Here is a 27628-nt window from a genome sequence, read left to right on the forward strand (position 1 = left end):
TCTCTCTCTCTCTCTCTCTCTCTCTCTCTCTCTCTCTCTCCCTGCTGTCTCTGCATAGCTAGCCCTGGCCATGTCCAGTCTATTTCTTTTTCTCTCTGCTCTGGATTCTTTCAGTTGCCTCTAGATAGTTTCTCTCTCTTATCCACAATGAAAACCTTCCCCCTAATAGAGTAGCCATTTCTGCAGGGTCTTCACTTAGCCCCTTCACATACTTTAGCACAGTGCTATCATGCCCTGAACCCTGTGATATCTTCTGGGAAAGAAAAGCAGCCAAGAACCCCATGAACTAAACTAGGAGCTAAATTTAAACAGGTTATATAACCCTGAGAAAGGTAGTAATATATTCTGATTAACAGAACATAACTTAGAGATTTATGTCTAACCACTTATGTCTTGCTAGCTGTGTTCAACACCAGGCTTACAAAAAATTTAAATAAGGGACAACATATGTTTGATAAATAAAGTTTATAAATTCCTAAGGTTAATCAGGTTAACAAACTGACTTGAAGATTTATGTCTAGCTTCTTTGTCTTTACTTTGTTAAGCTTTAGCTATTTGAATAAACTGAGTCTTATGGAAAAAAAAGAACCTGTAATATTCTGTAGTGGGTGTAAAATTAAAAAAATCAAAAGTATAAGGTTCCATGTCTTTCTATAGAATGCATTTATAGCTTAAAGTCATATTTTGATGCTGAAAGATCTTCAATTCCCCAGAGAGAGAGAGCTTCCTGTCTGACTTGTTTTTTTATTATCTTAATGTTCTGCCTCTCATCAGCTCTACACCCAACCACAAGGCTTCCTCATCACTGCCTGTCTATACAGACCTCCAGGTCTCTATGGTTGATACTGGGATTAAAGGTTTGTGTCACCATGCTTGGCTGTGTCCTTGACCACACAGAGACTATGCCTGCCATGTGATCGGAATTAAGGGTGTGTGCTACCACTGCCTGACTCTGCTTATGGCTATCTTTGACCTATGATCTCCAGGCAACTTTATTTATGAACATACAAATAAAATCACATTTCAGCACAAATAAAATATCACCATACAGTTTACTTTAAAGAGTCCTTTGTTTCAACCTCAAGTAGTTTGTTTAGCATTTCTTCCTGAGCAGGCTAGTGATAATGAGCTTACTTAATCTACAAATGTGATTAATATGGCTTAGCTGCGGAGGTAAAGATGACCCAAATAAAAAGGGACACAAACACAAAATAAAAGAGATACCAGACTTTGCTCTGCCTTTGTTTGCATTTTAGTCCCTAATAAGAAACAAATACTCTAAAAATAGTCTTAAGTATTTGTTATAATAAGATTAAAATGTCTAGCAAATTGGTTCATCTAAATTTGTAATAGAAAATGTCTCTAAGACTGTTAAAATGATGTTTTGCCTGTGTTTCAGATATGCCTTCCTGAGTTTTCACTGGGATTTAAATATTTTATTAAGAAAAAGTATTAAGGCTGGAGAGATGACTAGTGAGTAAAATGTTGCATAAGCATGAGAAGCTGAAACTGGATCCCCAGCACCAGGGCCAAAGGCCAAGAACAGCCCCAGACACCTGTAACTCCAGTGTTAGGCTGGAGAACCAGGTTCATTGAGAAACACTACTTCAAACAAAACAAAACAAACAAGGTCGATTGCACTAGAAGTTAATATTCAGTGACAGCCTAGAGAAGGGGAAAAGACCTTTACCAATTATATATCTGATAGAGTCTCAGTACCTAAAATATGTAAAAAACCAAAAACATCCTAAAAAGTCAAAGAACAAATAACCCAAATTTAAAAATAGGATACAGATCTAAGGAAAATTCTCAAAAAATGCAACATTAATGGCTGAGAAACACTTAAAGATATGTTCAACATTCTTAGTCATCAGGAAAATGCAAATTAAAACTACTTTAAGATTGCATATTATCCAGGTTAGAATGGCCAAGCCAATAAAACAATGACAGCACATGTGGGCAAAGACGAAAGGAAAGGAGAACAATTCATTGCTGGTAGGCCTGCAAACTGGTACAGCCAATATGGAAATCAGTGTAGCAGTTAAATTGAAGTACTACCTCAGGTAATTCTTGCTATGGTAGATAAAGTATTTCATTTCCTTTTTCTGCATGATGGCTTTGTTTTCTGATAAATGAGAAACTAAGTTCCCTTTCTAAACAGATATGCAATAAAAAAAAAAACTACTGAGAAACCCTATGACTTATGACACCACAAAAGATAGACATTAACTATTTCAGTCACTTGTGCATTTAGAGAGAAAGGATCAAGAAACCCACAATTTGGCTGGGCGGTGGTGGCGCACGCTTTTAGTTCCAGCACTTGCAGGCAGAGGCAGGTGGATCTCTGTGAGTTCAACGCCAGCCTGGTTTACAGAACCAGTTCCAGGACAGCCATGACTACACAGAAAAACCCTGTCTCAAAAAAAAAAAAAAGAAAAAGAAAAGAAAAAAGAAAAACAAAACACAATTCAAAGAGTCATAAGAGCCTGTCTGTTGTGGTGGTATTGTATTCCCCAATATATTGTGCACCCTAATAAACTTATCTGGGGTCAGAGAACAGAATAGCCACTAGACACAGAGGCTAGAAAATGGTGGCACTCACACCTTTAACCCTAGCATTCCAGAGGCAGAAATCCATCTGGATCTCTGTGAGTTCAAGGCCACATTGGAAACAACCAGGCATGGTGACACACGCCTTTAATCCCAGAAAGTGATAGCATGAAGCAGAAAGGTATATAAGGCGTGAGGAACAGAAACTAGGACCTGGTTAAGCTTTTAGGCTTTTGAGTAGCAGTTCAGCTGAGATCCATTTGCATGAGGACTCAGAGGTTTCCAGTTTGAGGAAATAGGATCAGCTGAGGAATTGGCGAGGTGAGGTAGCTGTGGCTTGTTCTGCTTCTCTGATCTTCCAGCATTCACCCCAATACCTGGCTCAGGTTTGATCTTATTTATTAATTATTAGTAAGAACGTTTTAAGATTCCTGCTACAGTCTGTTGCCTCTGCAATAACACAGGAAGCAAAACTAAGCTATTGCCTTTTCTTAATTTAGTATAAAGGATAGGAATATTTCAAAGAAAAGGACAACAATTCAATTTTACTCAAATGCTTCCCTGTCTAGGATATAAAGAGCTGATGTTTGCTGACGCCTGCTAGGGTAGTCAGAGGCCTACACAATCCACAATCCATACTGGAAGAACTCTAGGTTGTAAAGTATAGTAAAATCTATTCTGAGTCTCCACAGTCACAAGAGCACTGGAGGATACAGTTAGTTACACTTGTGACCTGTTTGAAGACCTGAAAATTCTCTTCAAACAAGAAAATGGATATCTTAAATTCTTAATTGCAAAGATAAAGCTCACACATGAAGTATCAGTAGCTATACCCTTACATTTTTCCTTCCTTTGTTACTTTTCCTTTAGGAATTTCTGATATACATACTCAATAATTACAGCCTCACATTGTTTTCCTTTAAGTCTTGGGCATCATTGCATTCTTCCATGGAGCTCTTCTTTCCTCTTTTGCCACATTCTCAATGTATAGCCAGCAGTACGTAGTTTATAGACTAAGAGCTCCCACTTCTAAACTCAGAGGTTTAGATGAGGACAGCTGCAGCACTAGGTGTGATGGCCCTTGACATTTTAACAGCACAGGGGAAGCCGTGTCATAATTAAAGAAGGATGCTGTGTATATACCTGACAACTCAGATAATGTATTCTCAGTGCTCCAATGTTAAGAACCCCATTTTAATCTGTCACGATTCTCCCTCAGAGTTGACTTGCTAGTAACACGATTATCAGGTACCACATGGTGCTAATCTTGAGGTAACAAGCTGCTGTATGCTTTATTGTTTATATGGTTTGGTGTCCTGTGTAATGGTGTCATTTCTTCCATATTCCATAAAAACAGTGATCCTTTAATCTCTAAGTTCAAATCTTCTAAGATTCTACTTACATCAGCTAGGATGAGACTTTTGAGCTTTGACTATGGTCAGCAGATAAGAAGTTATAGAAATGTATCTTCAGGAGTAACTAAACCATAAGTTTAAGGGATCAAAGTTTCACAGGGGAAAATTGAGGCATGATGCTATATGGATCACCCTGGAATGGGGAAATAGATAAGATCTCCATGAATAAACTGGGGGTGAGGGGAACAATAGAGGGTAAGGAATGGGGGATGAGAACATAAGGGAATGGGATGGTCCAGCTGGAAGAGGGACAGAGTGAGAGAGCAATGAAACAGATACTATGATAAAGAGAGACATCATGGGGATAAGGGGAGAAACCTGGTGCCAGGGAAGTTCTCAGGAATCCACAAGGATGACCCCAGCTTGGAATACTAGCAATAGTGGAGAGGGTGTGTGAACTGGCTTATCCCAGTAATCAGATCAGTAAATACCCTAACTGTCATCATAGAACTTCAATACAGTAATTGAAGGAAGCAGATGCAGAGATCCACAGCCAAACCCCAGGCCAAGCTCCACAAGTTCAGTCGAAGAGAGAGAAGAGGGAATCTATGAGCAAGGGGCATCAAGATCATGATGGGGGGGCCAGGCGGTGGTGGCGCACGCCTTTAATCCCAGCACTCGGGAGGCAGTGGATCTCTGTGAGTTCGAGGCCAGCCTGGTCTACAAAGAAAGTTCCAGGAAAGGTGAAAAGCTATACAAAGAAACCCTGTCTCAAAAAACAACAACAACAAAAAGATCATGATGGGGAAATCTACAGAGACAACCAAACCAAGCTACTGAGAACTCATAAACTTTAGACCAACAGCTGTGGAGCCTCCATGAAACTGGACTAGGCCCTCTGCGAGACAGTTGTGTAACTTGATGTGCTTAAGGAGGCCCCTGGCAGTAAGATTAGGATCCATCCCTGGTGCATGAGCTGGCTTTTTGGAGCCCACTACCTATGGTGGGACACCTTGCATAGCCTTGATGCAGGTGGAGGGGCTTGAACCTGCCTCAACTGAATGTACCAGGCTCAGCTGACTCCCCATGGGAAGCCTTATCTTGTCTGAAGAGGGAAAGGGGGGTGGGTTAGGGGAGAGGCTGAAAGGCAGGAAAAGGGAAAAGAAGGGGATCTGTGGTTGGTGTGTAAAATGAATAAAAAATTTATTAATAAAAAAAGAAAAATCAAACAGGAAAAATTAAGGAAATATTAATTTCTGTCACCTACACCTGATTGAAGTCTCTTACCAGCTAAGAGTCAAGGATTCCACCACAATTAATATTAATGGTAATGTGGCTTGCATAGAGAGAATATTCCTTTTATATAAAATTGTAAATAAGAATGCTAATAGCACTGAACAATGCTTTAACCCTACACATATATGTCTACTGAGTATGGCCTCACAGCTTTCCAATACATAACCCTAAAATTTTCTGGAGATTACACATTCAAAATTAAACTTCAATAACAATTAAAGTATCTCAACTTTCTTTGTTTTTCCAGAGCTGAGGACCGAACCCAGGGCCTTGCTCTTGCTAGGCAAGCGCTCTACCACTGAGCTAAATCCCCAACCCCATATCTCAACTTTCAATGCAACCCTGTGGTGGAGGATGACTCTAATCCTAGACAATGTGCTCCAGAAACCACCCTATCAACTTACTTAGACAAAAAACATCTTTCAAAAGTTCCATAATAACCTTTTGAAATCTAACTTCAGAAACACCAAAATCATAAAAACAGCTGCTGTAAAGACACTTAAGAGTGATAATTATGCATGGTCCCTATGCTTGGGTTGTACTCTGCTTTTCTTAAGCAGTCCCTATATTAGCCACAGGCCTAAAGGTATGTTAGAATATCTTTTCAGTAAGCTCCAATTGTGCTTCAAACTAAATTTGTCCTGAAATTCTTTTATTATCTACCATGAACTCAAGAATCTGAGCCCCCATCTTAGTAGATGTCTCTAAAAAGAACACCTGGGTTGGCACAGAACAGGGTAGAGCTATTTCCAACTCTGCCTCACTACCACTGACGGGCTAGCATACAAAAATCAATTGTGACAATACATCACGGTTGAATTTTAAAAGCACATTTCATCCTCAACTGATGGCAGAAAAGGTATTTTAAGATGTTAACACACAACCATGACAAAAAAATATAAGAATAAAAATAATTAAAATCCAAACCACATAGCAGTTAAGATAATAACATCACAGGGAATATTAAAAGACTGAAAGCTTTTCCTCCATGATAGAGAAGAAGCCTGGTTTGAGTCTTCTATTTAAAAATAGTCTGGGGAAATCACAGGTACAACAAATAAGGAAATAAAAGAACAATCTGATTTGGGAAGAAAACTATAACATTATCTCTGTTTGTGGATGAAATAATCTTATAAGCAGCAAACCTAGAAGCCTCCACACTGCCATTAACTTGGGAAGCTAAAATAAATAAATTCACCTGAGTTATAGGACACATAATTTATAGGAAATAAAACAATTGGCTTACCATACATTAAAAACAGAAGCATCCCCAAAGGAAATTAAAGTCGTATTTTCACTCACAACGGCATCAAAAAGAAAGTTAGCCAAGAACATGAAGAACTTCTTTGCTGGAAATTATAAAATATTGCTTAGAAATTAACTCTACTGTGCAGTTCACTGTTATAGGGATTTACATGTCTGAAATGCTAGCTGACTCCTAGGTATCTGCAGACTGTCCCTCAAGAAAAGTGTTTTAATGCTTAGTGGACTTTGATAGCACGCTTAAATATCTCAGAGTGTTTGATCCCACACTTCTCAACACACTTGCACACACAAACCCCTTTCAAAAGATCCAGATTAATGAAATTCAAAACCTTTGATTAAGAAAGGTTCCTTAGCCCCACCCCCCTAACCCCGGGATGTAAACTATGGAGTTTCAAGAGCATGCACACAGACTGTAAGCAAGTATCCTCACTAGAGGCTAGTGATATTCAAGGAAGGCAAGCTACTGGGGATAGCAGCTCTGTTAAACAAGTAAGACCTGCCCAGCACCAACCCTACACCATAGGAAAAACAAGTCTCCAAATTCAAATGATCCACCTGCTCTTTCAAGGAACCTAGAAAAGCCACCTGACTATTCATATTCCTTCTGTGGGCTTATGTTTCCCTCTTCAACTTCTTACTGTTTTCAATAATACTGTAATACTAAATTACCTTCAGTAAAGGTTCTCGTTGTGGTTTGTATTCTATTTCTATTTTTTTATTTTATACTTTTTGCATTATTGGGCAATCATTTTTTATTTACTGCTATTTCCTTTCCTTTATAACATTCTTCCCACCTCAATTTTTTTCCCTTTATTTAACATTGGTTCTTTCCTGTTCCCTAGTCATCTCATGTACTAATTCATTTACTATTTTTACATTTGCAGTAGATGAAAATAACTTCAGAGGGCATGCTATGATATTATAAATATAATTTTACTAACATTGTGAGACTTTCTTACATGTATACAATGCATTTTTATCATATTCATTCCCCATCTCATCTCACCTCTCCAGACATGCCCCACAAATCATGTCTTTATTTTATTACACAATAAGTCCAATTAGTGCTGCCCATAAGCACAAGGGTGTGGTGCCATCCTCTAGAGCATGATCAACCTACTACTGGGGGAAAAAAACTGAAGAAAACTGACTTTCTCTCTGCCATCAGCCCTCAACTGCATCTCACATAGAGGTGATGCCTAATGAGCCTTTCTCCCTATTTATCCTGGAATGTTGACTAGTTTGATCTTGTACAGGTCTTGTCCAGGCAACAGGTTGCTGGGGGAGAAAAGCAATAAGCAGTCGGACCAGTTGTGAATCTTGCAAGCTAGAATGATGACAGCCCTGGTAAGATAGGTCCAAGGGTACAATAGTGGCATGAATATTAAGGGGTAAATAACTGCCTTCTATTTGAATTTAAGGCCAACACTATGGGTGAAAATCCATATCTGATACTATAAATCTCATCCTACACTGTTTTTTGCCATTTTCTGTACTATGGCCTTTGGAGGTGCTAGTTGGATTGAATCAATTTTAAATGCATTTCTGTATCTTCTTTAGTTCTTATGGTAGCTTGTTTATTATGCTCACAGAATATACAGAAATACAAGACATGTGCAAGGCAACACAACTCCTTCAAAAGTTCATAAACTTTAAAGTACTATATCCAAAGATACTGAAATGGGAAAACGCTCCATGAGAATTTCAAAAATTTATTTGTAAATATTGTCAGTGAGTTCAAAGATGATTCAAACAAGCAATGGATAAAGTATAGAAAATTCAGTTCAGGACTTAAAAAAAAGTCAAGAACATAGATGAGAAAGTCAGTAAGAAAATTGAGATCCAACCCCAAAAATGTTGGAAATAAAACATAAACCAGTTCTACATTAATATTCCCAATAGATGAAACAAAACACAAGAATTAATTTCAGGAATGAAAAATGTAGGGCCAAACAAGTGAAACAAACACTAATACAACCAACCAGCACTTGGAAGGCAGAGGCAGGTGGATCTCTATGAGTTCAAGGCCAGTCTGGTCTACAGAGTGAGTTCCAGGAGAGCCAAGGCTCATTAAATTAAAAAAAAACTGACTCATTAAATTAAAAAAAGAAGAAGAAAGAAAGCAAGAGAAAGAAGGAAGGAAGGAAGGAAGGAAGGGAGGGAGGGAGGGAGGGAGGGAGGGAGGGAGGGAGGGAGGGAGGGAGGGAGGGAGGAAAATAAATAAATAAGCAAGCAAGCATGATTAAAATTTCCACCAACTCTGGGATATAATACAGAGACCAAACTAAAAATCCATGTTGCAGAAGGAAGAGCTGAGATTAAAAACAAAAACAAATATATAGAAAATCTAATCAGTCAAAGTAGATCAGACAATTTAGTGAACTGTAGGAGAAAATTGACAAGGAAACAACAGGCATTAGAACTTTAAACACATGCTACTTCTCCACAAAAAAATATAATCAAGATGTCAAATTACAAAACTAAAAGCAGTGTTAGAAGCTGTAAGAGAAAAACAGCAAGTCATTTAAAAAGGTAAACATAAAAATAATACCAGACCTCTTAACATACAATATTAAAAATCTAAGAAAGCATGCATTGATTGATTTTAAGCTCTAAAGTAAAATACTGTCAACCAAGATTGCTATATCCAACAGCTACCTTTTTAAAGTATCAAAGAAATATTGACATTTCTGGGCAAAATTAAAGTTGTATGTAATCACCAAGCCAGCACTGCAGAAAGAATAAATACAAGAACCCTAAACATAAAAGGGGATGAAGTTTCAACTGTAAGAGCACAAAATGGAATATATTCATGAGAGGACTGGAAAAAACAATGAGAACTAGGGAGAATCCAGCACAGCAAACAGCAAACCCTTCATACAGATTGGGGCGAGGAGGCTTGAGAGATGCTCAGTGGTGAAAGGCACTTGCTACTCTTGGAAAGGACCTAGATTCAGTTTTCAGAATCCACATTACAGCTCCTATCATCAGGACTCCAGTTCTGGGGATTCTGACACCCCTGAATTCTGCAAGCACCAGCATACACATGGGGACATACATACATGGAGGCAGAATACTCATACACATAAAATAAAAAATAAATACTTTTTAAAAATAGAGAGGAAAGAAAAGAACAAACACTAATACAACCAACCAGAAGAACAGACAATAAAATAACACAGATCAGCAAGTGTATATATGTAACAACACTAAACATCACTCTACAATTACAAGGTATATAACAGATAATTCAAATTTCAAAGAAAAAGCTTCTACTATTTGTTGTCTTAAAAAACACACACACACACAATTCACTGTCAAAAACAAATACAAGGATGTTTGAAAGGATGAAAGTTAATAACCAGGCAAACAGAAGTTGAAAACAAGACAATGCAGTGCCTGATCTCTGATAAAGTAGACTTCCAGGCAAAGTAAGAAATGCTAAAGAAAGTCATTTACATATTAATGGAGGCTAAAAATCCTAAAAGAATATATAAGGACTGTGACTATGCACATACTGAATGCTTTTACAATGTAACCACTAATGGATATAAAAGAACAATAGGTAGATAAAATAATGGTAATCTTACTACTACTTTTCAACAATAACTAGATCACCCACAAATTATACTTGGGAATGAAAGTCTGAATTCAATTCCATCATAGATAAAATGGACTGAACAACTAACTACAGAATATTTTATCCAACACTGCAGAATTCACATACTTCTCAGGAGTTCACTTTGTCCATAAAGCAATGATAACATACAAAAACGGGATTTTTTTTTGTCTTGTTAAATCTTAGTAAAATAGAACTAGAAATCATTAACAAGAGAAACTAAAATTGAAACTGAATTAGACACACTTGAGTGACATATAGGTCATTCAAAAATTCAGAGAAAGTTTACAAATGAAATTTAAAGCATGATTCACCAAAAATCTTTGGTATATAGCAAAAGCAAATCTAAGCGGCAAGTCTACAGCTGTGAGCGCTTACATTGAAAAATCAAAAAGAATTCAAATAGTGGTGTTCTTCAGTGCTGTAAAAACCTAGAATAAGACAAGCCTAAAACCAGTACAAAAAAAGTAATAGTCTCAGGGAATAGTATATATAAAACATCAATAAAAGAGTTCTTTGAAAGAAGATAAAACAAGATTAACAAACTCTTAAGGAAATTAACCAAAAGAAAGAGAGAATAGATCCAAATTTAAAAAAAAATAAAATTGAAATACCTGATGCTACACAAAATACCAATGAAATCCCAGTGGTTATTGAGGAATATTTTGAAAACTAACGTTCCAAAAAGCTAAAAGAAAAAAAACTAGAAGAAATATATGAATTGACAGAAACACAATCTATCAAAATTAAGTCAAGGAAATTCTGAAAACTATAATGAGCCATGAGATCAAAGAAAGTAATAAGTTCCTAGCAAAGCAATAATCATACAGATTTGTTGTTAAATTCTACAAGATTTTTAAAGAATAGCTAACAACAGTGCTTCTCCTAGTATTTAATAAAATATAAAATAGAAAGTTAAGGAACACTACCAAAGTCATTTTATGAAGTCACTATAATCTGGATATCAAATCTAGATGAGGATACAACAAAAAGAAAAAAAAAACTAAACACAAATTTCCTACTGATCACAGGAGGACAGATTCTCAATAAAACACTTGCAAACTGAATTCAACAACATATTGAAAACTCTATCACCAAATTGGTTTCAATCTAGGGATGTGAGGATGTTTCAACATACACAAGTTCATAAATGTGATACAGCAGCACATAGATTTAAGAACAAGCAATTTCAGAGAGGCAGAACATCCTTTGATATATAGGACCCTTCATAATGAAATCCCTGAAGAAAGTCAGAATAGAAGGAACATATGCCAATATTAACAAGGCTATATACAAAGAATCTAAAGCCAACATGGTATTAAATTGGGTAAAGCTTAAAGAATGTTCTCTAAAATTCAGAAATAGACAAGTGTGTCCACTCTCTCCATTATTATTCAATATAATGAATGAAGTCTTAGCCTTACCTAAGGCATGAAAAGGATATAAACAAAAGGAGATGCTGGAGACCTGGCACCATCATTTAGAGCACTTGGGTTCAGTTCCCAGCACTCACATGGTGACTCACAGCCATCTGCAACTCCAGTCCCAGTAGGTCCTATCCTCTCTCCCATCCACAGGCACCACACGTGCACATGGGGTGGGGATACATGTATACATACATGCTGGTATTCACACATACACTTGCTTTGGGATAGTCTGTATGTCAAATTGCTCTGATTGGTCAATAAATAAAACACTGATTGGCCAGTGGCCAGGCAGGAAGTATAGGCGGAACTAACAAAGAGGAGAATTGAGAGAACAGGAAGGCAGGCCACCAGGCTGTCAACCGCCACCATGACAAGCAGCATGTGAAGATGCCAGTAAGCCACGAGCCACGTGGCAAGGTATAGATTTATAGAAATGGGTTAATTTAAGATATAAAAACAGTTAACAAGAAGCTTGCCATGGCCATACAGTTTGTAAATAATATAAGCGTCTGTGTGTTTATTTTATAAGTGGACTGTCAGACTGCCGGGGCCTGGCAGACCCAGAGAAAAAATTCTCCAGGTACATGCACTTCTTTTGTACTTTAAATTTTTATATTATACTATAATTATGGTATTCCTCACCTGCATTTCCTCCCTCCACATCCTGTCAAATACCTCTCATTCTCCTCCAAATTCATGGCTTCTTCTTTCATTAACTTATTATATGAAATATATATATATATATATATATATATATATATATATTCACTCATAACTATAACCTATTCCATCAGTACATATATACACATTTTTTAAAAAGAGGGAAAAAGAAATGAGTCAAAGCCGGGCGGTGGTGGTGCACGCCTTTAATCCCAGCACTTGGGAGGCAGAGCCAGGCGGATCTCTGTGAGTTCAAGGCCAGCCTGGACTACCAAGTGAGTTCCAGGAAAAGGTGCAAAGCTACACAGAGAAACCCTGTCTCGAAAAACAAAAAACAAACAAACAAAAAAAAAAGAAATGAGTCAAGGAGTCAAATTATCTTTATTTTCAGATGGTATCACCCTATATTTAATAAATCCTGGAGACTACCAGAAAACTCTTGAATTTGATAAAGACTTTCAGCAAATTAGCAGAATTCAAAATCAACATGAAATATCAAATGCTTTTCTATATACCACTAATAAAGTTGTTGAAAAGAATTATGGAAAACAGTCCAATGCACTACCTTAAAATATACCTTGAAATAAACCTAACAAGGGAGTTCAAATACCTTTACAAATATTGGAAAGTCTGTCCATGATCACAGACTGGCAGAATTTATATTATGGTAATGTTTATATTAATAAAATTTGAAAATTCAAAAAACTACCCATTGAAATTTCAATGATATTATTCATGAAACTCAGTAAAAAAAAATATCCCAAAATTAACATGAAAGCACAAAGAACCTAAACAACAATGACACTAAGTGGAGTGAGCACTGCTGGAGACTTCAGACATACCATGGAGCCACGGTGACTAAGATAACATGGTAGTGGCACAAAAAGAGACATGGAGACTAATGGATCAAAGAGGAGACTCAGAAGCAAACCCACAACAGCTGTATCCACTTGCTACAAGGTACCAAGAACATACACAGGAGTCCTTTAAAGGTGTGACCTCTGGTAAACTGATGATGCTCCAGTGGAAGGCCCCAACTTATACATGTGACAATTAATTAAACTCAGTGGGTTAAAAAACAAAGAAGAAAAAGAGGACACAAAGTAGGGTGTAGTATATGGGAGCAATCTGAGAAGAGGTGGAGGTGAGGATTGGAAGACTGTATGATCAAAATACATTGTAAAAAATCCACAGACCCAATCAAGCTAAATAACAAGTAAGGCTCAAGTGGAGACACATGAATCTCACTGTGAAGGAGAAATAGAATAGAAACCACAGGTGGACAAGGCGGGTGTGGGAAGGGTGTCTGGATCGAAGGGGAAGGGTGGACATGGCAACAGGAGGGAACAGGTCAGGGGAAGACGGAGGGAGAAAGTACTGGGAAAGACAACTGGAATCATGGGTATCTCTGGAATGAGCTAGAAACCTAGTGCAATAGAAACTCCCAGGAATTTATGAGGGTGACCTTAGGTAAGACACCTAGCAATGGGAGACAGAGTCTAAACTGGCCATCTCCTGTGACCAGGCAAGACTTCCAATGGAGGGGTTGGGACATCAACCCAACAATATAACCTTTGACTTAACAATTTCCCCTGCCTACAAGATATGCTGGGACAAAGGTGGTGAAGAAATTATGGAGTGGCCAACCAATGACAGGTCCAGCTTTAGACCCATACTATGAGAGAGAGCCCACTCCTGACAATGCCTGGAGGGCCAAGACCCAGAGGCTGGATAGTCAAAAGAATAGAATAAAACATGACTGGCAAAAAAGAAAAAAGGTCAATGAAATGATTCCTAGTAATATTCTGCTATTCTCATAGATTGTTGACTAGCACAGTTGTCATCAGGGTAACTTCACCCAGCAACTGATGGAAGTGGATGCAGAGACCCATAGCCAAACATTGGAAATCCTGTGCAATAGGGGGAGGGAGGAGTATGGTAATCAGAGGGGCGAAGAATACCATGGTAAAACCCATAGTCAACTGACCTGGGCTCATGGGGGATCACAGAGACTGAAACCACCAGTCAAAGAACTTTCATGGAACTGACCTGAGCCTTTGGAACATGTGTTGCAGTTGCATGGCTTGGTCCTCTTGTGGGACTCCTGGCAGAGGAAACAGGGACTGTCTCTGACTCTGTTGCCTGTTCTTGGGATCCTTTCCTCCTGCTGGGTTGTCTCTTCCAGCCTTAATAGGAGAGGAGGTGCCCTAGTCTTGCTGCAACTTGATATGCCATGGCTGGCTGATCTACATGGGAGGCCTGCACTTTTCTGAAGGGAAGGGAGAGGGAATGGATGGAGGTGAGGTTTGGGGGGAAGGATTGGGAGGACGAAGGGCAAACTGTAATCAATCAGGCTGGGAAAATTAATTAATTGATTAATAAATAAAAATACACTGTATACATGCATAAAGTTCTCAAAGAATAAATAAAAGTATGAACAACTACATAAAGAGCTAAGTATGATGACATACACTAGGAATCTCACAACTCAGGAGGGTTTGGCAGGACAACTGCCATAAGTTCAAAGTCAGCTTTGGCTGCAGGGTGAGATCTTGTCTCAAACTACCAAAAACCAAACACCATCAACAAAACCACAAGGAGATTCTATCCCACCTCAGTCAAGCCAGAATGGCTGTAGAAAAGAAAACAAACGACAACAAAACTGGTGAGGATGGATGGTGAAACAGGAGCCTTTACACCGTGTGAAACTGTAACTAGTTCAGCCTCCATGGAAATCTATAGGGAAGTTGCTCGAAAAGCCAAAAATAGAAACTACCTTATTATGATCCAGCTATATCACTCCCATATACACACCCAAAAACAATCTAAGTCAGCCTCCCAACAAGAAATCTTAACATCCATATTTACAGCAGCACTATTAAATATAACAGAGATATATGAAACTTAGTTAGATGTCCATCCAGAAATAAATGGCTAGAGAATGTGAAAACATATATATGTATATATACATATATTAAATAAGACGAATAAAGACACATAAACATGTGCATACACGCACACATGCACACATATATATAACAAATATAAAAGGATCTACTGTGAGGAAGGGGTATAAGTAGAAAATATCAATGCCACATGTTCTTTTTCATATGTTAACCTAATATTATATACATACATAAATGTATTTATATCCATATGTATATATATATATATATATATATAAACCATAACATTATCATAAGGCTGCAGCCATCTACTTATGTATATTATTGGATAAAACTCTGTGAGATTTTTTTAATAGAGAAAATTTTAAAACAGAGGATAAAAGAATGAGTTCTTAGACTCGGGAAGCAGTAGGAGAATCAATAGGACATATGATTCTAAAAAGGCATCACAAAGATCCAATTTGGAGCTATTCTTTCTTTTTACTACAGGGGTGGAAATGTAACACTACCCAAAACTATGAAACTGTATATAGCCTGACATACAGAAATGGATATAAATAAATGTGAAAAGCTAAATAAATCATGAGAGTATGCCAATACCAATATCCCTAAATGGTGACATTATACTATATGTCTATACCTTACTGTTCTTGTAAAATTAAACTTTAAGCTATATTATGTCCATAATTTTACACTAAAATGCTCAAAGAATTAATCCTATAACACACATTTCATAGAACAGAGTGTGTGAGAGAAAAAAACAGAAAAATCCTTTATTGGACTCTAACAAATATAATACTGATGTGTTTCCTAAAAACAAAAATAAGAAAATGTACTAGTCAAAATTTAACAGCCATTCATAGAAAAATCCAGTCAATGAAAAGTAGAAAAGAGCATCATTCTACTAAAGTGAAAATCTACAGCTGCCATCAGACTTGACCGCTGAAGACTAAATGCTTTCAGTCTGGGGACAGAACATCTCCAGTCTCACCACGTCTATTCATTTTTGTGCAGACTCTAGACATTCAGATTAGATCAGATAAATGAATAAAGACTTAGAGAAAGATGTGACACTGTATCTGTAGAGGACACGATGACTGCACAAAAATACTAACATCTATGAAATACATAAAAGTCTAGCGAAGTGGCACTATACATGGCTAATATGCAAACATCTATGGAAACTGAAATGACTGGAAAAATTACAGCCATGATTTCTCCTTAATATAAATTGTTTAGCCATATGGAATAAGGCCAAACAAATGAAGAGTCATTCTTTATATAACCAATTACACAATGTTAAATTTAAAGTAGTTTGTCAAGTTTCAATTATATTGATTTCTTTTTTTAGTGGGTGAAGTTTGACTTCATTGTTAAAATCCCTCACTGTGGGGGTCCATGTATTTTATGAATAGCTAACACAAAGACTGACTACTTAAACACTGGGCATTTTCATTCTATTTTTTCTTCTTTTCCAACAGCACATAACATACCTTAGATAATCTTTTGGAAGTATCACAATTTGGCTCTGTACATGGCTTGGTTCCTTTATCAGTGTCTATAGATGAAACTGAGAAAATATATTATATTTTATATTTGTTCTGATATACTATACCAAAATACTTAAATTTTGAAAAATGAAATATCACTTGTTAACTACATCTCTTCCAATTAAAAAAAGTCTGGATTTTTCAAATCTAAGTTTCTCAGCAATACCCTAAGCCAAATATTTGTTTTCTATAAATCAGGAAAACCTCATTTCATTAATAATCTTAGGAATTAAGTTTCTCAGTAACTGATGCTGGGATATTTTGATTTTATAGTATTTAACAACAGAATTATTTCAACTTTTACAACATAAGTATTATAACTGTATACATATCCATTCATTCGCTATCAATCTCTATTCATATATATTGGGTATCACTACCTTAATTCAATGCTTAGTGTATAGGTAAAAACTAAAAAGGAAAAATAAACTGTAACAACAATACTAGAAATGAAATGAGATTGGACTGTGGTTGTGGCCATTTTAACCAATATAATCATCTTTATTCATATAGGTACATATTTATTTATGCACATATAGGAGCAACTATTGTGCAAACCACAATTCTATTATTTGAAATAAATAATAGGAAAACTCAATGACAAAGCAATATTGGACTGACAAGTATCTCTGCAAGGTCACTGAGGAAACTCCTGCTATACTAAGACTTCAATCTCAAAGCTGGGGTAAGAAACAGGCATCACAAGGATTTCCAAAAGCTTATCCTTACAGAGTATAATGTCAATCTCATACCCAAATCCATTTGTTAATGCCCAGTACCAATAAAAAATATATGAAAAACTCTTACTTGAGACCTCAAATCTATAACTAATTCAGAAACATAGTGTTTAATATCATAAGACTTTTACCTTATTTTTGCAAAAAAAAAAAAAAGACTTCGCTTTGTCATCATTTACAGCTAAGAGAATACAATGAAAAATGTACTTCAGTTTTCTAATTAAATTACTTATAAAATAGTCAATATTAATTTTTGATAATTTTCCACTAATGTTACTTGCATCCTTTTAGCCATTCTATACTATTTTCTAATAAATCCTATGTCATTTGTATGCATGATCTTACTGCTCATTTCCCCCACAACCCTTCAAACAGAAATAATTTTCCATGGAGCTGTTGAATTGACTACATATTTACTAACTCTAATGTTCCTGAGAAGTGGCAGGTTACCTGAAACAGCACAGACTCAGAGAATAATTTTTAATATGCTCAAAGAGCTGGGGGAAATAATGGGCAAATAATAAAAAAACAGAACATATTGCCAGGAAAAGAATATTAATAACATAAAATAAATTATAAAAGTCATCCAATAACTCTAAGGCATGGAATTATATCTGAGAGGAATTCACTAGAAGTTTATAGCAACATATTTGAGCAGCTTGGAGAACCAATTAGAGAACTGAAAGGTAAGTCACTGAAATCTGATCCAAGGGAAGGAAGTGAGTAAAAGTGAAAGGGTACAAAGTATCATGAGACAAGTCTACCAACACACACGTAAGACATGAGTGAAGGGAGGAGAGATGTAACATGGAAGGTTTCAGTAAATAATGACCAAACTGTCTCAAAACTGACATGACAGAAATTTGCACACACAAGCAGATGGAGCCTACATTTATACTGTGAAATATGCTATAATTAAACATCAGAAACAAAAGAGAAAGAGATAATCCTGAAAGGATCAAGGACAGGTAATGTGTTGCACATGAGGGTTATACAATACTAAACAAGAACAGGATTTATCACTTGATTTTTTAAGGCCAGAGTGTAAGTTTTCCATAGAGACCTATCTGAAACATAAGCATACATACAGAATATAAGGAAAGGATGGAGAAAAGTACATTGCAGTTAAAAGGAACACAAAAGAAGCTGGAATACAATGCTTCTTTTGTACAAAATAGAAATCAGAATTAAAGAAGTATTATTCCTGATTTCAAGGAATAATACGGCCATTATATAATGACAGTAGTATCAGTCATTAGAAGGATTTAAGAATCCCTGTTATCTACGTCTTGAACAGTTGGATAAAGTGAATAGCCAAGTTCAGATCCCCAGCACTCAGAAGACAACAGCGAGGGGTGGGTAGGGATGTGCATCTGTACTCCAGAACTGATGTGCAGAGAAAGGCAGATCCTGGCAAGTCAGACAAGGAAAGACAGCAAAGTTCAAGTGTAGGGAGAGACCTCATATTAAAAAGTAGATTGTAGAGTAAAAGAGGATGACACCCAAGGTCAACCTCTGGCCTCCACATGTACACATAAAGTAAAACACACACGTACACACACTATTTGAAGAAAAAACTGTAAGAAAAATAGCAAAATCTAATATTATCTTTCAATATTTCTCCATATCAGTAACTGAAAAACAAAGAAACCAGAATATAAAATAGACTATGGCTAACTCATAGAGCACCTTTCAATAACTAAACAAATGATACCTAGAGATATTTTCATATAGCAATGAAGAACACATGTTATTCTCAAACGCACATAAAACTTTCACAATGAACCCTCCCCATTTGAGTCATAAAAGGCAGCTTGAAATGTTAAAGACTAGAAATCATACAATTTACACATCCAGACCAAAAAATGTTAAGCTAGAAATCAGTACCAGGAAAACAGATTGAAAATCCTTAAATACTTGGGCATGGAGAAACATACTAATGCATATATATGAAGTATCAAAAAAGTAAATACTTTTAAGTTAATAAAAGTAAAATAAACTTACCAAAATCTGTAACATGAAATGAAAAGTAAACTGAGGTTTATAGTAAAAATGTAGGTTGTTTATACCACTGAGAACAAATATTAGGAAAGCCATGGGACAGCAAATGGCTCAGTAGGTAAAGGAAGCAATCTGAGACCTGAGTTTGTTCCCAGGAGCTGGGTAGATGGAGAAGGAAAGTACCAACCTCAAAGGGGTCCTCTGGCCTCCATGTGTGCACTGTAGAACATATGCCCAGACACAAATATAAAGACACACAATAATAACAATAAATATATTTTTAGACAAAAGGAAGACATAGATTGATTTCAATAGAAGCTTATATATAAGAAACTGGAAAAACTAAAAGAAAATTCAGTTAAAAGAAAAGAGAAGAAACCAAATTAGAGTAGATATCATGAAGATGGTGAGTAGTGGGCTGGGGAGATGGCTCAGCAGTTAAGAGCTATTGCTGCTCTTCCAGTAGACCTGAGTTCACTTGTATATATTGGCACTAGGTCCACATATTCCAAGCTCTTCTAACAGTCAACTATGGATGGGGAAAGGGCTCAGAGGGCCTTACCATTACCGTTAATAATAAAATCAAGGTTTATTAGTAACCACTAGATTCCAGCAGATGGAGAAGCATAGTTTCTAGCTGCGAGTAAGCATATCAAACTGGACAGGGTAGCTCCAACCTCAGGATCACACAGATAGCCCTAGTTAAACTCCGTGAGTCACAAAACAAGAATTAATGAATACAAGAAAGAAATCCATAGAAAGAATAGGAGCTGGCATGGGTGAGAAGGAAATAAGGAAGGGCTGGGGGAAGAGTAACCAGAATATATTTCACATGTATATAAAAATGTTAAAGAAGAAAATTTATAAATAAAAAAGTTTACCAATGCTTACAATATATCCCAAACAATAGATGTATTTGCTCCAGAATAAGAGAATGCATTAGAGATTATTTATCTAAACAATGAAATATTTACTCTGATATGCAACTCAGATAAATACATTGCAAGAAAGAAAAACTTCAGACCAATAACTCTTATGAACATAGATTCAAAAATATCAGCAATATGAAATCAAATCCAACAATATATCAAAAGAACAATATGGCATATTCAAGTAGTGTTTACACCAGGCTCCACAGGACAATACAAAGAGAAACAATCATGAGACCATATCATTAAGGAAAAGGGAGATCAAGAGAGCAGCATGAACCCAATGTCATTCTTGTTAAACATTACTAACTCATGACTAAGGCAAATTTCTTCAGCTAAGTAAAGAACAGCTGCAACAAACTGTAGTCACCACCATACTTAAAAGCGAGAGGCCAGATGGCTTCACATAGGAACAAGGCAAAAGGACTCCCTCTTACCATTCATCACAATTCTAGGAGTACAGCTAGTGCTAGAGTTTATTAACTGAGCAACAAGATAACAAACGATGGCAGACTGCAGCCAACAGGACCCACTACAGTTTCTGCAGTACAGCCCTGAGATCTGGAGAACAACCATCCTACAGAGTGAGTGCACGCAGAGAAGCATTCCTTCCAGTAGCAAAGAAAAAACAGAACAGCAAAGTCTGAGGTCAAATCCAGTGGCTTCAGCCCAATGACAGAGTGCTTAACATTGAGAGTGCAACTGTGGTGTCCGAACAATGGCTATGGATAGAGCACTCCGAGAGGTCTCACTATATTTTAAGGAACATATTACTTAAGGAAAGGTAGACTGGGAGTTAGAGGGATGGTGAGGAGGCAAAGGCATGAGAGCTGCACTATCAAGGGAGGATTAGCACTGGGGAAAGCCTGTTCTCACTATCCCACCAGATCAGTGACACAGTGCCAAAAGAGGCATTCTTAAAGGACCTTGTAGACTCAATGGCTAAGCAGTTATATGGCCAAAGGGGCCACACTGAAAGGCTTATGCTGGCAACCCAGAGCAAATGTGTCACAGAACTATAGTCTGAGGCTTGGCCTTCAGAATACTTCTAAACAGAGAAGTAAAACTTGGTGGTTTTGAATTAGAATTTATGCAGTGTTCCATGAGATGGATATCTGGTCTGAGACATAGACCAAAGTAGACAGTGTAGAGACAGATCTGGGACCCAATACTGTCCCTTTGAGAGAATGCATATAGCAAGACCAACAACCATAGTCCACCTCCTCCCCCCGCCATAGAGGACTACATGGGGGCAGGCTTTATACCTCAGCAACCCAGGTCCCAACCCATGCCCTTCACACTGACAGCTTCACATTGCAGGCCTGGCATACACACCTCAACCCTATGAGAAGGCTTGGCATCCACACCACATCCCCATGAAATCACACAAAACTTGCCCTGTGCCCTACTCTAGCAAGAGACTGCACAGAATCAAGCCTAGCCTCCATGGTCAGGTACAAAACCACATACAGTTCGCACCTCTACCCAGATTTTTAAAGTTTTCCCAAGAACACTGCCTCCCCCAGAGTTGACAGTATGCATGTTTCAGCCTCTTGAGCTCTGGGGTTGTTTTAGGTTGACAGAATGCATTTTTTTTTCACCTGTCTCTCTTTTCATTTTCCTTTAACTGGAACTGCTTAATCTCCCTTCTTCCCTTTTACTGTTCCTTCCTTTTACTTACTTTGCTCTCTTCATCCACTGCTCTAGTACTAATCTCGAGTCTTACTGGGCTTATTCCCTTTCCATCTCTACCCTTAGTAACTAATATACTAGTATACACTATTCCGCCCTTGCTCCATACTCCTCTAACTAACTGCAGTTGAAGGGATGGTTGTATTTAACTCACCGTTGCTGTTTTGTAGCTGGCCTATCTAGCAGTGGTGGCTGCTTTCACAGACAGTGTTCTATTTTGGAGTGGTGCTAGAGATCAACCTAAGTGGCCTGAACAGGAGCTGAGAGTTTAGCTGCTTTGCTCTGAGACCGGTGGGGACAAATGATACTTCAATTTATTACAGTTCAGTACCCCCACCCCAAACACTGAAAATACTTGCAATGAAATAATACATGTGATAAAAGAGACAAAATCAGTCCATCACACATGTACAAGTTCTAATGCAGAAACAAGAAGATCATGAAAACCAAGGCAACATGACTCTTCCAAACACTTTTACTTCTATAGCAATAGACTAAGATGAGAGAACTTGGGGAAGTGACCAAAGAATTCTCAAGAACTATTCTAAGAATGTTAAAGGAAATCAAGAAAGTCACCAGTAAACTGAATGAATTCAGTGAGGATACAAACAGGTAAATGTAATAACTAAACTGATGCAGGATATAAATGAGGATTTCAATAAAGAAACAGAGAAAAATGAAGTTGAAATTTTGGAACTGAAAAAGCTCAGTAGATCAAATTTAAAAAAAAAAAATCAATGTAACACCTGGTCAATAGATAAATAGAAGTGAGAACTTCAGAGCTTGAAGACAAATGTAAACAAGTAAGAATAATTGAACAATGACAACTATAAAATTATAAAGTATATCATAATATAAAAGATCTGTGGCTGATTTTGCTTAATATGATGATGTCCACTCGCAACAATATTCCATAAACGACATTATTTCATTCCTCTTTATTATTTCATTAAACCTTCACATATCAAAGGCATAAAGTCAAATCCAGACCTCACTATTTACAGAAATTAACTCAAAATGCATCTTAATGTCATCAGGAAAAAATGAACTAAAAGGTGACAGCCCTTAATGACCTCAGATTTCTAAATGTAACATTAAAAGCACAAAAAGAAAGAAAAAAATCCCCACAATCTAAAAGATAAAAAAAAATGAGTTAACAATTTCCCAAAAAGATAAATGAATGACAACTTAACACATTTAAAAAATTAAAAAATAAAAAATAAAATAAAATAAAAAAACTCAAGTGGAGCTCCAGGAGTCCAATCGGCAAGAGAGAGGGGAGGGATTGTATGAGAGAGAGATGTTGAGACCATGATAGGAAAAAGCGCAGGGACAAATAACCAAACTAGTGAAAACATATGAACTGTGAACCAATAGCTGAGGAGCCCCCATGGAACTGGATCAGGACCTCTGGATAAGTGAGACAGTTGATTAGCTTGAACTGTTTGGGAGGCCCCCAGGCAGTGGAACTGGGACCTTCTTAGTGCATGAACTGGCTTTTTGGAGCCTGGGGCCTATGTTGGGAAACTTTGTTCAGCCTGGGTGAAGGGAGGAGGGGACTGGACCTGCCTCAACTGAATCTACTAGGCTGAGCTGAATCCCCAGGGGAGTCCTTGCACTGGAGGAGGTAGGAATGGGGGATGGATTGGGAGGGGCAGGGACAGGGGAATCCGTGGCTGATATGTAAAATTAAATTAATTATAAAATTAAAGAAAAGTTTATTGGAGGAAATAGCTTTTCAGCCAAGACATAAAGAAGAATACCAAGATTTGAAATTGCAAGGAGGATGAAGGAAATCTCAGGTGGAGGGATGTAGTAGGGCAAGCACATAGGGTCAAGAAAATTGGCTCAAACAAGTTGCCAAGGCATGTACATAATGTACTTCCTTATGAGTCAACCTGGAATCTGTCTGAGGGCCTAGCAACAGGAGCTGTCAGAGTTCCTGATTGTGCCCAGCCAATGGTGGATGACCACGCAACGCCACCAGACTGGGACACAGCTTGGGTGCTGGGAGCAGGGTATATAAGGCCTTCCTTGTTATTGAATAAAGGAGTTTGCTGTTTGCCTTAAAAAAAAAAAAAGACTCAAAACAGTATTAGCTGTTTGAGGAAGCACAAATCTGGATCCCAATTGCAACATTTACAGTGGATGTTCCCAACTGCTACATTTACAGTGGATATCATCTCTTCCCTATGATGAATTCAAATATAAGCTTTCTAAGAGCTTGTCCATCTATTAAAACAACCAGGAAACAAAGATTCAGAAGGCTCTGTACACTAATAATGTGTCCTTGACAGGCTAGAGCAAAGCTTAGGCTCATCATCTGCCTTGAGGTTGGTGAAAACTGTTGAAATTTTCCTGGAGAAGAGAAAAGCAAGAATTACAGAAGATAAGAGTTTATCTTGATCTTGCCTCTCTACTGTCTCTACCAAAATTAAACTCTAGATAACAAATACAGGAGATAGAGAGGGGAAAGAGGAGGAGAAGGATATCGTACGAAACGCATGGATGCTTATTCCTGAGACCATGTGCCTTCTCTCTCCAGCATTAATGACAACACATTCAATGGGATGAAGTGTCTGGTTTACAATGTTACCTACCTTACAAGCAAATGCTTCCAGTTCCACTAACTGATCACTATAACTAAATACTATAGGTCCTTACTCAAACGTTCATTCAACAGTAAAGTGCCACAGCACACTGTCCACTAACGACATGAATCAGCAGAATTTTATTTAGAGGGTTATTAGCACTAAGTCAAACTCAAAGGGAAGAAATACATTTAGATTTGTAACATTCATATTCTAATATCAGTTGGTTGTGTTCCCAAATTGTCTTTCTTAAACGTATTTTGTATATTTACCTGAAAATGTGAAGAATAATTCATTTTGCAAACCAGCTCTTTGCATTTTAATACGATGGCATTCAGACTTAAGCAAGGAAACTTCACAGGAAAGGTCAAGAACCAGTTTACTTAAAATCTGAAGAAGTTTCTTCTCAAAAGAAATGTTATAGATACTATTGCAGGGAGCTGCGTGGTATCGAGCTGTGAACTGGTAATAAAAATGAGGTTCACGATAAGCTACAAAGATTAAAAAGAAAAGACAAAAACATGATCATTCAAGCAATTCAAATGCATTGTTACTCTTTTAAATAAATAATTATTTGGAACAAATTCATATTCATTTCCTATAAACAGCTACATTCGCCTTCCTTAACAAACACCTACCTCACAGTAACTGTATTAAATATTATCACAGGGACTCCAAAACAGTGACTCACTTAAACCATCTTTTAAGATTCATATTATTATTATGGTATCTAGAACAAAGAAATCAAGACACAAGAACTTTGTCATGTGTGTACTGCCAATGCCACTAAAGCTAAGGTTCAAACCTAGGAAGGCCGGTCTCAATACACAGCTGCTCGAATGCTGGCATCATTCCTTTGAAATTTATATTTTAGAAGAAATCACACTACTCTGTTTTAAAATATTAAATCTTAGAAGAAATTCCAGAGATATCATTAGCAACAATACTTTTCAAAATATCCTTCTGGTAAATATATACAATTAGTTTTACTTAATTCTAGTACAATATCTGCAACTGAAGAAACATATTTAAAGTAGATCTCAAAATCTCACTGGAAAGATACAATAAATCTAAAAATGAAAATAAATCCCTAATAACTAAAACATTAAAAGGTCATCTTGTGAGACAAGAGTGCTTTTGCGGCTTCTGTCAACCTTGGGCATCCTCTCAGCCTGCTTCTGGATCACATTTTGAGCAAGAGCTCCCTATTCATACTGACATCCCTTACCACTGTCCATTTTCCTACCTGTACTTAAGTTAAACACACTTACTGCTGTCAGACTTAGTACAGAGATTGCCAGAGGAACCTACTAGCTTCATGAATACAAGGGAAAGCCAAAGACTATCAACACCCTAATTTCAAGAAAATACAAATCAGGACTTTTAATTTTTTAGAAAGACCTAAAACTACAGAAAACCACTGTAGGAAGTTTTAAAATATAATACAGTGATTAAAATATAATCCATAAAACATGATGAGCTATAAGGCAAATGGTTGGAAAATAAGGAAAGTAACAGACAGGCACAATGGTACATACCTGTACTTCCAGCATTCATGAGACTGAAGCAGTAGGAATACACAAATGGGTTGGAAATTAAATTAGAGCAGATGCAAGTATTTAGAAATGATAGATAAGCATATAAACAGTGAAGGATACAATTAAAATAATAACAGCAAACATTTATCTTTAACTATAATTACCAAGATAAATTTTTTAACATTGAACAACTAAGCCAAACAGTTTACAAAAATACTACTACAGTTAGCACAGGAAAGGAGGAACCAAGAAGACAGATGAGAAATAGAAATGCATTACTAAAATACGAAAAACAGCTCATTTAGGTGAGAAGATAGAAAAGCAATAAACCCATTACAAAACATCAAGATAACAGAAAGCCAAGTCCCATCCAGTTTTCCCTCTTGACTAGGAAACTGAAGCTATTAATACTTAAAGTTATTACTGAAAGGCGTCTGTTGATTGCTGTCATTCGCTGCTCTTTTGCTGTTTATGCCCTTATTCTTACTTTGTATTTTGGTAATAATGCCTTCATTTGTTTTCTTTCTGTAGCCTTTCAGAAAGAAAGGCAGAGGAGGCAGAGAAGATGATACAGAGGAGGGGGAGGAAGGAGAGATAAACAACACTAAGGGTTTTTGATAAGCCATGGGGAAACATACTAGTTTATAAATTATATATATATATACATATATATATACATACATACTCATGCACACATACAACTCGTGTGTGTGTGTGTGTGTGTGTGTGTGTGTGTGTGTGTGTGTAATACTAACTATAAACAAAGGGGTCAGAAATTCCAGAGAATGAGAATTATATGAGAGGAGTTGAGGGAGGAGAAGGAGGAACAGCAACAGTGAAAATGTACTACTTATTTATAAATTAAGTACTGTCAAAAGTTAATTTTTAAAAAGAACATACTAATTTAAAACAGGAATTTTCAAATACAGGGAAAAATCTGTAGCTTCATCTTCTTTTCAGCAGCACGCAGGGAGATTGCTGAGAGATTAGAAAGGGCACAAGTGTCGTGGTCCAAAAGAAGTTAAGGTGTCTTTGAAATGGTGAGCACCAGACAGAAACTGGGGAAAGGGGGACATGATCGAGCAGGAGAAAGACAGCTAGGGACACAGCCATGCTGCAGTGGAAAGGGGTTTATGTGAAATTTTAGGACTTCTGCACAGCAAAGGAAACAAAGTGGAACTACTTCAGACACAGGGTTAATATACAGAATACCAAAGAAATGTAAAAAACAAAAAACCTGTAAAAAAAAAAACTGTCAATCAGTAAATGTGCTAATGAACTTAACAGAGTTCTCAAAGAAAATACAAATGACAAAAAATATTTTTAAGAGTTCAACACCTATAGCCATTACAAAAAGGCAAATTAAAATTACTTTGAGATTCTATCTCATCCCAGTTTGAATGGCCTTCATTAAGGATTAAAAAAATCACAACAAACGCTGGTGAAGATATGGGTATGATGATCTCTTATTCCCTGTTGGTGGGAGTGTAGAGTGATGCAGCCACTATGGA

At 37.0% G+C, this 27628-nt stretch overlaps 1 protein-coding gene across 3 annotated transcripts in view; it reads right to left on the bottom strand.

Moving 5' to 3' along the window:
- Zpbp (zona pellucida binding protein) overlaps positions 1–27628 on the bottom strand; it is a 164804-nt gene that overhangs the window by 58783 nt on the left and 78393 nt on the right. For all 3 annotated transcript variants that reach the window (XM_042285613.2, XM_076545967.1, XM_076545966.1), the window contains 2 exons: positions 24852–25070; positions 16573–16649 (listed from right to left, as the gene is read on the bottom strand). In XM_042285613.2, coding sequence (XP_042141547.1) covers positions 16573–16649; positions 24852–25070 — 296 coding nt within the window. The remainder of the gene's footprint in view (positions 1–16572; positions 16650–24851; positions 25071–27628) is intronic.

The sequence above is a fragment of the Peromyscus maniculatus genome, chromosome 10 (genome assembly GCF_049852395.1).
Source record: "Peromyscus maniculatus bairdii isolate BWxNUB_F1_BW_parent chromosome 10, HU_Pman_BW_mat_3.1, whole genome shotgun sequence".
NCBI classification, from domain to species: domain Eukaryota; kingdom Metazoa; phylum Chordata; class Mammalia; order Rodentia; family Cricetidae; genus Peromyscus; species Peromyscus maniculatus.